Below are 13,084 nucleotides of genomic sequence, written 5' to 3'. Positions count from 1 at the left end.
AGTGCCGAGATGGATGCCTAGCACAATCTGAGTGGGAGCCCGACAAAGGTTAGCGAAAAGCATCCCTTCACTGTGTTCTTCCAGCCTGGCTTAGATCCTGCATGCCTGCACCCGGAAGCTGGGGTCAAACTGCAGCCGGGGGGGGGTCTGCTCACCCACAAACTCCACCCGCAAGCTTAGGTGTCTACTCCCCAGCTCTCAGAGCCTTTCCCCACACTGTTATCTTCCTCCTGACGTGCTTCTCCCTTCCTCTCTGCCTATTTGAATCTGACCCAGGCCTGGCCAAGGCCTCCCCGTGCTTTGAAGTCACTGGCCAGCCTGGGAGCCCAAAGGACCCCCCAGAAGAGCACACAGTGGAGGGCGGGGCACCATGGCAATTGGCAGGGACTCCTACCGGAGGAGAGAGCGCCAGGGCTGAGAGCCCCGCAGAGAGTAAGAGATCCCTTCCCTGTGTCCATCTCCTCCCCATCCCTCACCCTCCCATCCCATGAAGCTCCATGCCCTGAAGGTAGTGGTTCTCTGACACTTGAGGGGTCGCAGACCTTTCCTATCAGCCATCTGGGCTCCCTTTCTGAGCTGTGCACACAGATCTCAGCCTCGCCTGTCCATGCACACTCAAGTCCATTGCCAGCCGTAGACCCTTTCCTGTGCCCACTTGGGCTGGAGACCCAGGTCCCACCCTCTGCGAGCTCACGGGCATGGGGGAGGGGACCAGATCAGGGCTCTGGGAGCTGGACTGGCAGTGACTGCTTGAAGCATGGGCTCTGGGGACAGTGGTGGGGTCACGCCCTCTGCAGTAGGAGGCAGTGTGTGTAGGAGGGGCCGGTCCACCCCTGGGTTCGGGTGCTATGTGAGGTCGTCCTGGTGGACAGAGCAGCGGCTCCTCGTCTGCACTGAGCAGGTGGCTGAGCTGGCGTGCTCCGGGTGTGAGGAGGCTGGAGGGCAGAGGCTCCGTCTGGGCTGCTCCCACCCGTGCCGGGGGCAGAGCCAGTACCATTAGAGGATTAGGGAGCTCAGGATAATGTTACGAGCAGGGCTTTGATAAGAAGAGCAGGAGAAGGGCCCCGTTTCAGGGGACAGCCTGTGCTAAGGTGAGGAGACGAATGTGCACAGGTGTCCAGGGAGTGGCAGGAGGCTGGCGGGAGCTCCAGGCAGGGACTCAGGGAAGGTGACCCAGGAGGTGAGCCGTGGAGCCCAGAGGGCCATGTTTAGAAGTTTGGATCCTACCTCGTGGGCAGTAGGAGCTGCTTCAGGTTGAAGAGGGTGGCGCGGTGACTGCACCACACTTAAGGAGCAGAAGGAAGGGGAATTTCCCCAGGGCCGCGACTGGGTCTCATTCACCTTTCAGTCCTCAGAACGTGGCCCAAAGCCCTGAAGTTGATCAGACAGGAAAGCCCAAGAGGCCGTTCCGAAGGCGATGAGTCATCCCGGCCCCACAGGATGGCCCAGAGTGGTCCTAAAAGCACGCTGCTCCCCTAACCCTCATTCTAGACAGGAAGGGGAATGGATGACCCCAGAATGGGCTGGCCCACTGGTCCCCCTCCTTCCCAGAGTAGAAGGCCTGCTGTGAGAGACACCGCCTTCCCCGAGGATTTGCAAGAAGTGGGAGGAAGGCGCTGGGTGAGTCCTTTCACGTGAGGACGTGTGGACACCTCTCGGGAAGCTGGAGAAGCCACCTGACAGAGCAATGTACAGCACAGGTGGTTTTAGCATCCGTGAGCTCAGCAGGTGTCGAGGAGACCTGGGGTGGGAGGGTCTTAGGGATCGCCCCACTCCAGGCTGACTGCACCAGGAGAGGGAACTCGCCATGTGCCCAAGCAAGGGTGCAGCCCAGAGAGGCCAGGGCGAGCAGATGGGACATCATCAAGGGCCACCCAGGTCCCTTGCTGGACAGAAGGAAGGATGGGGGAGTTCCTGATGTGGTTCCCCATGGCAGCATCAGGCCATGCGTGAATGCAGCCTCCCACTGACTGGGGAAGGTGCTGCTGTGCCTGGTTCCAACCCATGGGTAGGACCCGGCTGGCGAACAGAGGCTGCGGGCGATCCTGAGCCTGCTCCCACACATTCCCTGGACTTCAGGAAGGCAGATTCCAGACAGATGTGAGAGACGGTGGCCCAAGTCTTGGCTTGATGCTCGGGAAGAACAGAAGCCTCCAGAACTACAGGCTCTGAAAGGGGGAGTTCGGATTCAGCAGTCACTGGGATCCCAGTGGGGAGGGGAAGGGACAGGAACTGAGGCGTGCATGTGGCTGCACAAGCAGAGGGCTGTGTCCCAGGCTCAGAATCAAGGGGCACAGAGCTGACGACAGGAAAGAGAAGGGCCAGCACTCAGGACCAAGGACACCCAAGTGCCTGCCTTGATGCTGGGACAAGTGGGAGCACAGTGGTGGGGGGAGGGCTCAACTGTCATCTCAGAGGGATCCTCAGCCCCGAATGTTTCTATGTGATGACAAGAGTAGCCCTCTGAACAGGGACCTGGAATTTAGATACTTGCAGGGGCCAAGGGGCTGAATAAATGAGAGAGGACTGTGGCAGAGCAAGGATGCAGCCTCTCAGCTCCAGCTAATTCCTGCAGTGTGAGGGTGTGAACCCGCCACCCCCAGATGGTACTGGCGAGGATTAGATTTGGCTACGTGTGACAGAAAACCCAAAATAATAGTGGCTTAAAGAAAATAGAAGTTTCTCTCTCTCTCATGTATGCCAGAGGTGAGGCGGCCAGAGCTGATACCTGGTGGCTATGGGTTCCTCCATCTCATGGCAAGAGTGTAGCCCTTATCCTCATGGTCTAAAGTGGAAACTAGAGCTCCGGCCATCACACCTGTGTTCCAGGCAGTAGGATGGAGGAAAGTGGGCAGAAGGGCAAAGAGCAAATGTTAGTTATCCTTAAGGAGGTTTCCAGGAAAACACTGTCATATAATGTTTCTAGATCTTGTTGGCAGAATTTAGACCGTAGCTGTAAGGGAGGCTGGGCAAGGTGGTTTTAGTTCTAGTTGTCCCTGTGCCAAGCTAAAAGTCAGGTGTTCTATGACTAAAGGGGGAACGACTATTGTGACACACAACTAGCGATCTCTGCCACACAATGCCCCTTTGCCTCCAAACACCACACAGCCCATCTTCCCATGCAGAGAATATCCTGGAACTTGGGGGCGGGGTGGGTAACCCTGCCGTTCATCCTGTTACAGCATCCAGGCCAGAAGTCTGGATCTCTGGGCGATGCACAGCCTTCACCATTGAGTCCTGATGCCCACGCCACGTATGGGATGGCAGAGAAAGAACATAATCGCCCAGTAAACTCCTGACTGGCAGACGGGAAACACAGCTGCACCAGGGCGGCCATGATGAGGTCCCGCTGGGCTGGCTGCGTGGGCCTCCCCATGCTGGTGGAGGAAGCTGCCTGGGGCAGCCCACAGGGCCAGCCCGCCTCTATTTGGGGAGGAACCCCACGGCCAGTGCTCCCTGTGAAGAACTCAAGCTCCCTTAGCAACACCTCTCCTGCACAATTCTGTAGCCTTTAGCCTCTTTGTCCTCATGGGTTCCACGGGCCTGGAGCAGCCCCAGTGGGCTCGTCTGGCTACAGGTTCGGGGCAGCCTGGCCCTTCCATCCACCCTCTGCATCAGAATAACTGCTGGGGTGGCGGGGGACGGGGGGCATAACCTTCTTATTCTCGTACTGCAGATTTTCATGTGAAACTGACTAATTTTAAAATTTTGGCAAACGATGTTTGAAAATTATAGTTCAGGACAAATAAACATGCCTATGTGCCAGACATGGCTCTCGGGTGCCAGAGGGGGGGTGCTGTTGGATGGGGAGTTGGAGCTCCTCCCCCACACAGGCTGGCCCGAGGGTCTCATGTCCCTCATGTGCATGCAGAAGGCCCTGTACGAGCCCCCTTCATCCTGGCAGACAGGACCAGTGACCACACATCTGGGGGCAAAACTGGCCGCAGCGGGAGGGCGGGCCTCTTGCAGGGACCCTGAGGGTGAGCTGGCCCCTGGGGTTAGCACAGAAGCTCAGGGCAGTCTGGCTGACTTCACAGCCACTGGGGTGGCTGGAGGGGTCAGGATGGGCTCAGGATGGGGATGTCCTACGTGTATGCATCTATGTGGTGTGTGGGGCTCTGCGGAGCGGATCCCAGGTGCAGGGCAGGGCAGGTGCTAAGCCTTGCTTGCCTGCCCTGCAGACTCCACCAACCGGGACTCGCTGGACATGATTGAGCGCAGCGTCTGCCTGGTGTGCCTGGACGCCCCGGGAGGCGCGGAGCTCAGCGACACCAACAGGGCTCTCCAGCTCCTTCATGGCGGAGGCTGCAGCCAGAACGGGGCGAACCGCTGGTATGACAAGTCTCTGCAGGTGAGTGTCCCCACGGCATGGCCTGTGACCTGATCTGGCACGTGCTCATGTCCAGCAGGCTCACTCACTGGCCTCTGCTGCTCAGGATGCTGCATCTGGGGCTGACAGAGCTGAGGGGCTAGAGATGTGCCATTGGGGTCAGCCCCTGGACCGGCCAGAACTCTTCTCAGGAGCAAGTGGCCAAACCCAAGTCAGGTTCCCTAACCTTCCTGCAGCCCGTGCCAGGCCTGGGGGGCCTCCGGGTCAGACCTGGGGCTCACTCCCCATCTCCCGCCACACACAGAAAGGTGGGGGCATGCCAGGGGCTCCCACTGAACAAGTCCTCCACACGTTCAGCAAGAATCACGTCTGATGCCCAGACATGTCAGCCTTTCTGAACTTCCGTCACTCTGGCCTGGCCATTTCGACACACCTCCTTCCACCCCTGAGAAGTGGGACAGCCCAGCATCTCCACAGAAGAAAAGTCGTAAAACGAAGCAAAGCAATGCACATATTTTTCATTCACGTGACATCAGGCCAGAAACAAGACATTCATTTTCGGCTGCAGAAAAATACTCATGCAGTTGGGGATGAAGTCAAAGTTGAGCCGTCCGTCCCCGTCCCTCCATCCTTTTTTCCCCAGCATGCCAGTCCTGGGTCTAATCTTGTTTGTTTTTAAAGCCGCTACACTTTCACAACGTCCATATTAAACAGCAGCCAACGATCTCTGTGCCTGGGGCTAGCATCGCTCACACTAATAAGCATTTCTAGGCAACATCGCATTTTTCTCTTCTCTGGCCCCTACGTTCTGCAGGTTATCCTTTTTATTGGTTTGCATATTGATTCTGCTATTTCTGATGAGTTCTCTTGCTGCTGCGCTGGCTGTTTCAGCCTCCACCACTGGTGCTAATGGCTTGTAATCTTTCACAGAGCAGCTGTGGGAATGAAATGATGTAATGGATGTACAGGACCTGAAACATAGGAAGCCTTGGTAGCGGTTTTTAAAACCCACTGTTTCCCTCTCCTCCTTTTAGTGGCAGGGACAGAAAAGCATGAACACGTGAATGGGCACAGCCCTCCCCTCCCCCTCAGGTGGGTGACTGTATGCACCTCTGGGCTCTTTTTGCAGGCAGGAAGGGTGATCAGATAAGCTGTGAAGCCAGCAGGCTCCATGGACCTGAATTGAAAGGATTGAGAGCTAGTCTCAGGATGGAAAGGCGGGGGACACGGGGGGTGAGACAAAAGAGCCTGCCAGGGTGGAGGTTTGAGAGAAACCCTGTGGGAAGTTTGTTTGAAGAGTGAGAGTAAAGATTCAGACAACAGACACATTATGTGAGAAAGCAGGCAAGGCACGCTGAGAGCCGGCTCAGGTGTGTGCCCTGTGTTATGGTGCCTGGAGAAGGTTTCATAAAGGTTTCGAGAGCTTGCTGTTTGTTTGTTTCTGGATGGTGCGCCCACATCTGCTGGGTGCGATTCTGTGCAGGGATGGGCTACAAGGCAGCCCCACTTTATTTGGGTGACATCTGAAGAATCGCATCTCAGTCTTCTCATTACTAGCTCCCAGTACTCTTGTACATACTGAGCATGTCCCTTTCCCAAGTCAGCTGAACACAGCCTTTGTAAAGTCATAAAAAAAATCGTAAGTCATCTTTATGGCTTCTGCAGATCTTTCCTATACCTTCTCTCCAATGCTCGTATCAATTCTGTGAGCTGGGCCTCATTGGATCCAATTTGAAGCCAGAGAGTCGAAGCGTCTTGTCAGAGCTCTCCCAGCTGGCAAGTGGCAACGGCAGAACCGGAATCCGGGTCCCTGACTTGAAGCCCAGGTGGCAGTTAACGGGGCATCCTCAGTGGATCTTTCCTTCACTCCCATCAAGGGATATTCTAATTCTCCCCGGGAATCTGCACACCATCCAAATTGAACTGTTGTCTTTTATTCACTCATTCAACAAACTTATTGAACACCTACTTTGGGGTGGACTGATCTAGATCCTGGGAATAAAATCAGTGGTTGCATCCGTCAGAGTCCTAATGACACAAAGCAGTACAGGACGGCGGCCTGATGCACTGTGAAGGGCTAACAAGCCGAAGGAGCTCACCCATGACCTGCCAGGTGTGCCCAACATCGGCATGGGCGCTCCGGAATCATGGGGCTGCTTCAGCTGGGGGCCTCTGGGCTCCACCTTCACTGCCCAGAGCATTTGTGGGAAGGTGGTCCCACAGTCTAGAGCCATCTTGAGGCCCCCATATTCTCAGGCCGTGGCGATCACTGACAACGTTCTTTTCAGGAGATGATGTGCTTTGGTGTCCTCAGAGGAGAGGTCCTCCTGAGAGGCCAGGGCGCCCGGCCTGGAGCCAGGAGGCTGGTCTGAAATGCTGACCCTCCGAGGGGCCGGCTCACCTCTCTCTTGCTTATTGCAGTTTGTGGTGGGCCGAGACGGCACCTGCGGCGTGGTGTGTGAGCACTCCCCGTTTGACGGCATCGTCCTGGTGCAGTGCACAGAGCATCTGCTCAGGCACATGTGAGTCTGGGGTCGGGGTCCCTCCAGAGCAACCACCGGAGGCAAAGATGACTCCCGAGCGGCCACCAAGCCAGGCCAAGGAAACTTTGGGTGGCCACCGGCGGGGCGGGAGGGGGGGGGGAGGGGGGGGAGGTGCTATAGTCTGGAAAGCGTGTTAGCAAAAGATGGATTTCAAAACCATCAGACGCTTTGTTGGCCATGGATAGAAGGGGCAACAGGTTTGGGGCAGGCGGGCAGAGGTGGGCAAAGAATTCTCAGCTAGAAAGGAATGGCTGCTTTGGTCCAGGGGAGCCCAGATCGATACCTATTGCTCACCCCGAGTCAGGGCTGGGCCGACCGTTGACCAGCACAGAGGGGAGGTCTCTGAGCTGCATCTCTTTCCATCCCCTGAGGCCGGGTCTCTCTCCCTAGCTCCCAAGCTGGCCAGACTGAATGCTTCTCTGTCCCTTCGACATACCAGGTTCCTTCCTCCATTCACGATTTTGCTCATTCTCTCCTTCTAGAATCTTCTCTCTGAATCTAGGTTCTAAATCCCTTCCATGATTTAGGAACTCTTTAGAATCACTGAAAACCCCAAACCAGCCCCCATAGACAGAACAACACAATTTGCTTCTTAATTTCTCTCCAGGTGTCTTATAAGTGTTAGGGGTGTAACATAGTCGAACGGGAAAACGTGAAAAGAAATATTGGGCTTTGGAGTCAGGTGGAACTGGATGGAATCCTGGCTCTGCCACTGACTAATGGGTGGCCACTCTGAGCCTCAGTCTCTTCATCTGTGCAGTGGGTCAGAGGGCAGCTCATACCCACTGAATCTGCAACAGCTAAGATGACTGCAGAGGGCAAAGAAAAACACTGCCCCCAGCCCTCCAGCTCTTAGGGCCACAGGAGGTCACCTCTTTGTGCCTGCAGGATGCAGAGCAGCAAGAAGCTGGTCCGAGCTGACTCCATCAGCGAGCTCCCTGCCCCCAGGAGGCTGAGGTGGAAGTGCTCCCCAGAAATTCAAGGCCTCTTAGCCTCCTCAGCAGAAAGACTTCAACGGTAAGGATAAGCCCAAATCTCCTTTGGGGTGCTGCTCCGGGGTCACCCCGTGCCCACCCCAACCCCCCTGCGCCCACTGATGAGGCAGCTGGAAGCTTCTGAAGACCCCAGCTCCTCTGCCTCCCCTCGCCCGCCCCCACCCCCTCATGGAAATGGAGTCAAACAAGAGGGGAGTTATAACTCTCAGGAAATAACCTTGCCGAAGTATCCATCATTTCCATAAAATGCAAACGTGCAGCTATTTTTTTTCACGGTTTCACCTGACTGAGCAGAGTCAAGGGGGGGAACGAGCCCCTGCTTTCAGGGAGTAATAAACAGCTGGTTTGAATAGGTCATTTGAATCCAAGCTATTTCCATTTGGTTGAATTTACAGTGCAACGTGACAAGAAGGCCTCTTTCCCCAAGGGGAGGGGGCAGCTCAGGCCCTAACGGGACCAGGCAGGAGGGCCAGGGACAGGTGTGGGCCCCTTGGGTGGACCAGCACTGGTGCAGTGGCAAAGTGTGGTGAGAGCCATGGGCTGGCAACTAGATCTGGACCCTGGTTGTTCACTCCCTCATTCAGTAAGTGAGCATGAGTTCATTCATTCATTCATTCATTAACCATATGCAAAGCTCTAGTGTGTGCCAGGCCCATGGCAAGGCTCTGAGGACACACAAATGGATGTGCCATGGGGCCTTCCCTCTACACATTAGTGGAGGAAGTGGACCCCTGGGCCAAAACAGATGTGATGCAGTAAGTGCCAAGATGAGAGCAAGGCATGCAGACCTGACCCCACAGAGGACACAGGAGCTGAATTCTGCCAGGACATTGAGAGAGGGCTTTACAAAGAGAGGCCTTGAAGGATGGATAGGAGCTTGTGGTGCAGGCAGCTGGGGAAGAGGCAGAAAGATAGCTTGTTCCAGCTCGTACAGGTTCATGAAGGATCCAGGCTGGTTTGGAGACCAGCGAGTGAGAGAATGGCCAGAATCGGGGCACTGAAGGGAAGTTGGGCCACACTGGGCAGAGTTTTGCTGTCCTCATGTTAGGGGACCCAGCAGCCGTCCCCCCATGGTGAGGAGCCCCCGGAGGATTTTGTGTAGGGGGTCTTGGGAGCCAGTGAGGAGACTGTGAGAACAGCGCAGGTGAGCGGACAGAGGGTGGCCAGGCTCGGAGGGTGGGGTGGGTCCACTGAGAGCTACTGTGGAGGGTGACTGCTGTGGGGGGAGTGTGAGAGGCCAAGGGCACTCATCTACATAACGGGGCTGATATCTTGAGCTGATAAGCAGGCTGCTAGGAGAGTGAGTGGGTGGGCTGCTGAGCCCTGGGTGGAGGAAGGTGCCCACTCAGCTTCAGAGATGCCAACAGGCCCCATGTGACCCTGAGGTCCTCTTTAAAGAGGGGGAGAGGCAGACGAGGCTTGGGTGGGGAAGCACGAGGAGGTTCAGTGGTCTTGAGCTGCCCATGGAAGCAGGTAGGGTCTGAGTGGGCAGAGCTGGGCAAGAGCTTTCCAGGTGGCTGTGGTGACCATGAGCTGAGCCTGTCCGGGGACAGTGGGTCAACAGGCTGCACTGAGCGGTGAGTCCCCTGGGTCCCCAGACCCTGACACAGCACCACTGAGAGCTGAGCTCACATGAGGCTGGAGGAAAACTTCAAGGAGGGGCAGGGAGGGAGTGTATGCGTCCTGTGGGTGGGGGACCACAGTGCCCACTCAGGGGTCTGCGCTCACACGCAGCTCCTGGACAGATGGTGTGGACCTTGCCAGATGTGGCTCCAGCGGATGTCAGCCTGGACCCCAAACTCATTATGAAGAAGAAAACTGGGCGGTATTGCTGGGGGGAGAGCAGTACGCAAGGATCTCAGTGTAGACGAGGAATCCTCCTGTTGCTCTGACAATGATTCGTAGGCAGCAAGCCCTGGGCATATCATGGGAGGCTCAGCAGGAGTTTCTGGATAAAAGAGGTTTTCAGTCCCCTTTGCTGTGATGACAGTGATCAGCAGCCAGGCTCCAGGCCTTTCTCCCTGCAGTACGACAAGGATGAGCCTCAGCAAGAAGACACGGCTTGCAGCCATCTGAGAAACAGGCTTTTCCCTAGGCAGAGGGGTTTGCCGCATCTGGCAGAATGGCCAGGATGCCCAAGAATCCATAGGGATGCCAGACCACCTTCCCAAGCAGGTCGAGTAAATGGCCTCGTTAGCGCCTGCTTCCGTGGGCAGTGGCTTCTAGGACTTTGTTTGTGGGCAGGGACCTTCCTGTTCATGCAAATGTCTCTCATGCCCCCTTGTCCCTCCCTGCAGCCAAGCCCCACACCCGCACCCCCCAGAGCAGGGCCACCACCCTGCCCGGCCAAGCCTCACCTTCAGCTCAGAGTAGCCCTGGTCCGGCATGCCCTCTGCCACTTCCATACGTCAAGGCTTGTCTCTGACACCCCAAGACGTTCCCGGAGGGCAGGGACAATGTGGACTTCTGGAGCACTGGGACATAGACCAGGCTGGAGAGACTCGGTCGGACTCTGTGGTGCATGCATTCTATTTTGCAGGCAATGACAGCATCTTATCCTTTTCTTCCACAGCATAGTAAAGAATCTCGACTTCACTGTTTCTAAGTTTGACAACTATGGGAAAACCTTCATTAAGAAGCAGAAATGCAGCCCCGATGCCTTCATCCAGGTGGCCCTCCAGCTGGCCTTCTACAGGTGAGCACTGTCTGCTGACAGAAGGACTCTGTGCCAGGCGGGCTGACTGATGAGCTGCTCTAGATTCTAGAGTCCAGAAACATCCTGGAGGGAGGGCTGGCTTCCTGTGAGCCTAGAGGATGGGAGGATGACCAGGGCAGGCTGCATGGAAGGAGATGCTGCCTGAACTGGGTTTTGAAGTGTGAATCCAACCTCAGAAGAGAGAAGGAAGGATGTGGCAATGGCCCAGGGACACAGAGCAGGAATGCCAGGCTGACGAGGTCCAGGCAGACGATGGGGACATCCAGTTGAGGAGGCTGCTCTCCCTCCTGATATCCTCCAGGCCACCTGGTCCCCTATAGCTGTGACCTGTCCTCCCCAGTCTTCCAGGCCTTGATTAAAAAATGGAACTGGCATCCTCCCAGTGGGTCAAGTCAAAGATTTTGGACTCATCCTTGATTCATCCCTGTCTTTCATCCCCCACGCCCCATGTCAGTTCTCCAAATGTCTCTCAGACCCGTCCTCTGTCTTCCGTGTCCACCACCATCGGCCCCTCCCAAGCCCCTGTCGTCTCGTGCTTGGTCAACTGCAGCATTTGCTCCCCAGGGGTCTCTGCTTCCACTCTTACCACTATAATCCCATCTTCGAGAAGTGTGAACTTTGAAATATGCAAATCACGTTCTATCACTTACCACTTCCAACCCTCCCAGGAGTCCCCACCACGCTTAGAACAAAGTCCAGGCTTAGAAAGTCTCCCTGGGAACTGGCCTCGTCAGGATCCCTCGCCCCAGGCTCTTTCAGCCTCCAGACCTTTGCTCTGGCTGTGCCTCTGTCCACCCGCCGGTCCCCACCACTCCGCATGCCAGCTCCTCCACTGCTCAGGTGTTAGCCCTCAGAGGCCTTTCTTGACCCCCTTATCAAAAGCAGCCCCCGGCCCCCTGACCCCCAGTTCTCCATCATGCCACATTGCCTTCTCTTTTTCTTTCATGGTAGCGGTCATTCACGTGAACTGCTTTGTCCATTGATTTGTTGACTTACTTTGTTTTCTAGACTGTCTTCCCCAAGCATGACACTCTGGGTGCCTCGCATGCCTGGCACAGAGTAGGCATGAGGGACTGAGTCACTGACATGAGAAGACACTACAGGACTTTTAGCCGGGGGTGGCACGGTCAGGTCTATGGTTTAGAAAAATCTCTGTAGTGGTGGCTCTGTTGGGGGAGGGGTGAAGAGTAGGGGATGAAGGTTGAAGGCAGGGTAGGGAGTACGACTAGCCTTTTGTAGGAGGCTGAAATGCAAATACAAAGTAGATCTTCCTTAAGACAGGCTGGCTCCTGTTGGTTCCAGAGTTCCAGAAGCGACAGCTCATAAACTGGCATGAGCAGTCAGCACAACCCCGCCAGCATCTGCTTTTGGTTTACAACATCTCGGGGGGGCATTGCAATAAAGCTGGGGTGAGGGGGTCTTACTAACGAGCAGGCAGCACCTGTGAGGGCACAGCATCCCAGATCCCAGTGTTCCCCTAGGGACCGTAACGCCCACGGAACGGAGTGCAACCACTCTGAGTGTCCATCCCGTCAGGACTCCTTGCAGGAGGCTGACGTCCCTCGACATGGGGTGTGTGCTCATCGCAGGGTCACCAAGACCTCGCTGGCATTGAGCTGTGGCAGACCCTAGAGTCTGAAACGGCGGTCAGTGCCATTCTGACACTCAGATGGCACGTGGCTGAAATGGGCCAGGAGGTCAGGGTCCTGCTGGAGCCACAAGCGGAGACACTGCTCAGTGAGCACTTCAGAGCTTCAGATCCAAAGCCAAGGGGGGCAAGTGGACCCTGCGCAGAGCACCCCCTCTCCCCTCCAGAGATCTTTGCTGTCCCTGGACATGGCCAGAGGCTCCTGGGCTCATTAAATAGCCAAAATCGGATCTGCTTCCCATGGAGAACATTCTTCAGAGTCTAAGCCATGACGAATTTTTTAAAAATCTGCTCCTAGATTCAGCAGAAACCTGGAAACTGCTCATATTGGGGTTCATCAGTAACCAGCCCGTAATGGCGTCTACTTTTGTGCTCAGCGTGGTGCTTGCCTCCAGGATCCATCGAGATATGGGGAATGAGCTCCCTGCCAGAGCCTTGGGAAAATGAGAAATAAGCGTACAGGAAGTTTATCCACTTGCTCCCCAAGCAACACACTTCCAAGCCCTGTGCCGAATCAGACTTGGCTTCCCTCCTCCCGGAGCTCCCCCAGTGTGGGAGAGGCACGCCCTGAAAAGGCCAAGATTCGCGGCCACGACTTGCTGTGTGTCTTTGGGCTGTCACTGCTGTTCTCTGAGTTCTGTCTTTCCCCTGCCCCACCCCCAACACCAAGGACTTTACTGACTGGTGAGAAAGGTGTGTGCCAGCCAGATGTGCAAACGTAGGGGTGCTCACTCAGTTCACATGGTTAAGAAAGAGACTTTCCCTGGCTGGTGGAGGGAGCAGCCAGTCCTGCTCTGGTCACAGATATCAGGGAGAAGAGGCACAGCCAGGGGACCCACGGGTCTGTTGGAA

The 13,084-nt window shown here is 55.9% G+C and overlaps 1 protein-coding gene across 1 annotated transcript in view; it reads left to right on the top strand.

Moving 5' to 3' along the window:
* The window catches only part of CHAT (choline O-acetyltransferase), a 57,193-nt gene that overhangs the window by 33,859 nt on the left and 10,250 nt on the right, over positions 1–13,084 (top strand). Inside the window, exons 8-11 of the mRNA XM_023648083.2 lie at positions 4,182–4,351; positions 6,752–6,852; positions 7,762–7,890; positions 10,441–10,563. Coding sequence (XP_023503851.1) covers positions 4,182–4,351; positions 6,752–6,852; positions 7,762–7,890; positions 10,441–10,563 — 523 coding nt within the window. The remainder of the gene's footprint in view (positions 1–4,181; positions 4,352–6,751; positions 6,853–7,761; positions 7,891–10,440; positions 10,564–13,084) is intronic.

Source organism: Equus caballus, chromosome 1 (genome assembly GCF_041296265.1).
Source record: "Equus caballus isolate H_3958 breed thoroughbred chromosome 1, TB-T2T, whole genome shotgun sequence".
Classification (NCBI taxonomy): Eukaryota; Metazoa; Chordata; class Mammalia; order Perissodactyla; family Equidae; genus Equus; species Equus caballus.
Note: the sequence above shows the minus strand (reverse complement) of the source record. Positions and strands in the feature narration are given on the sequence as shown.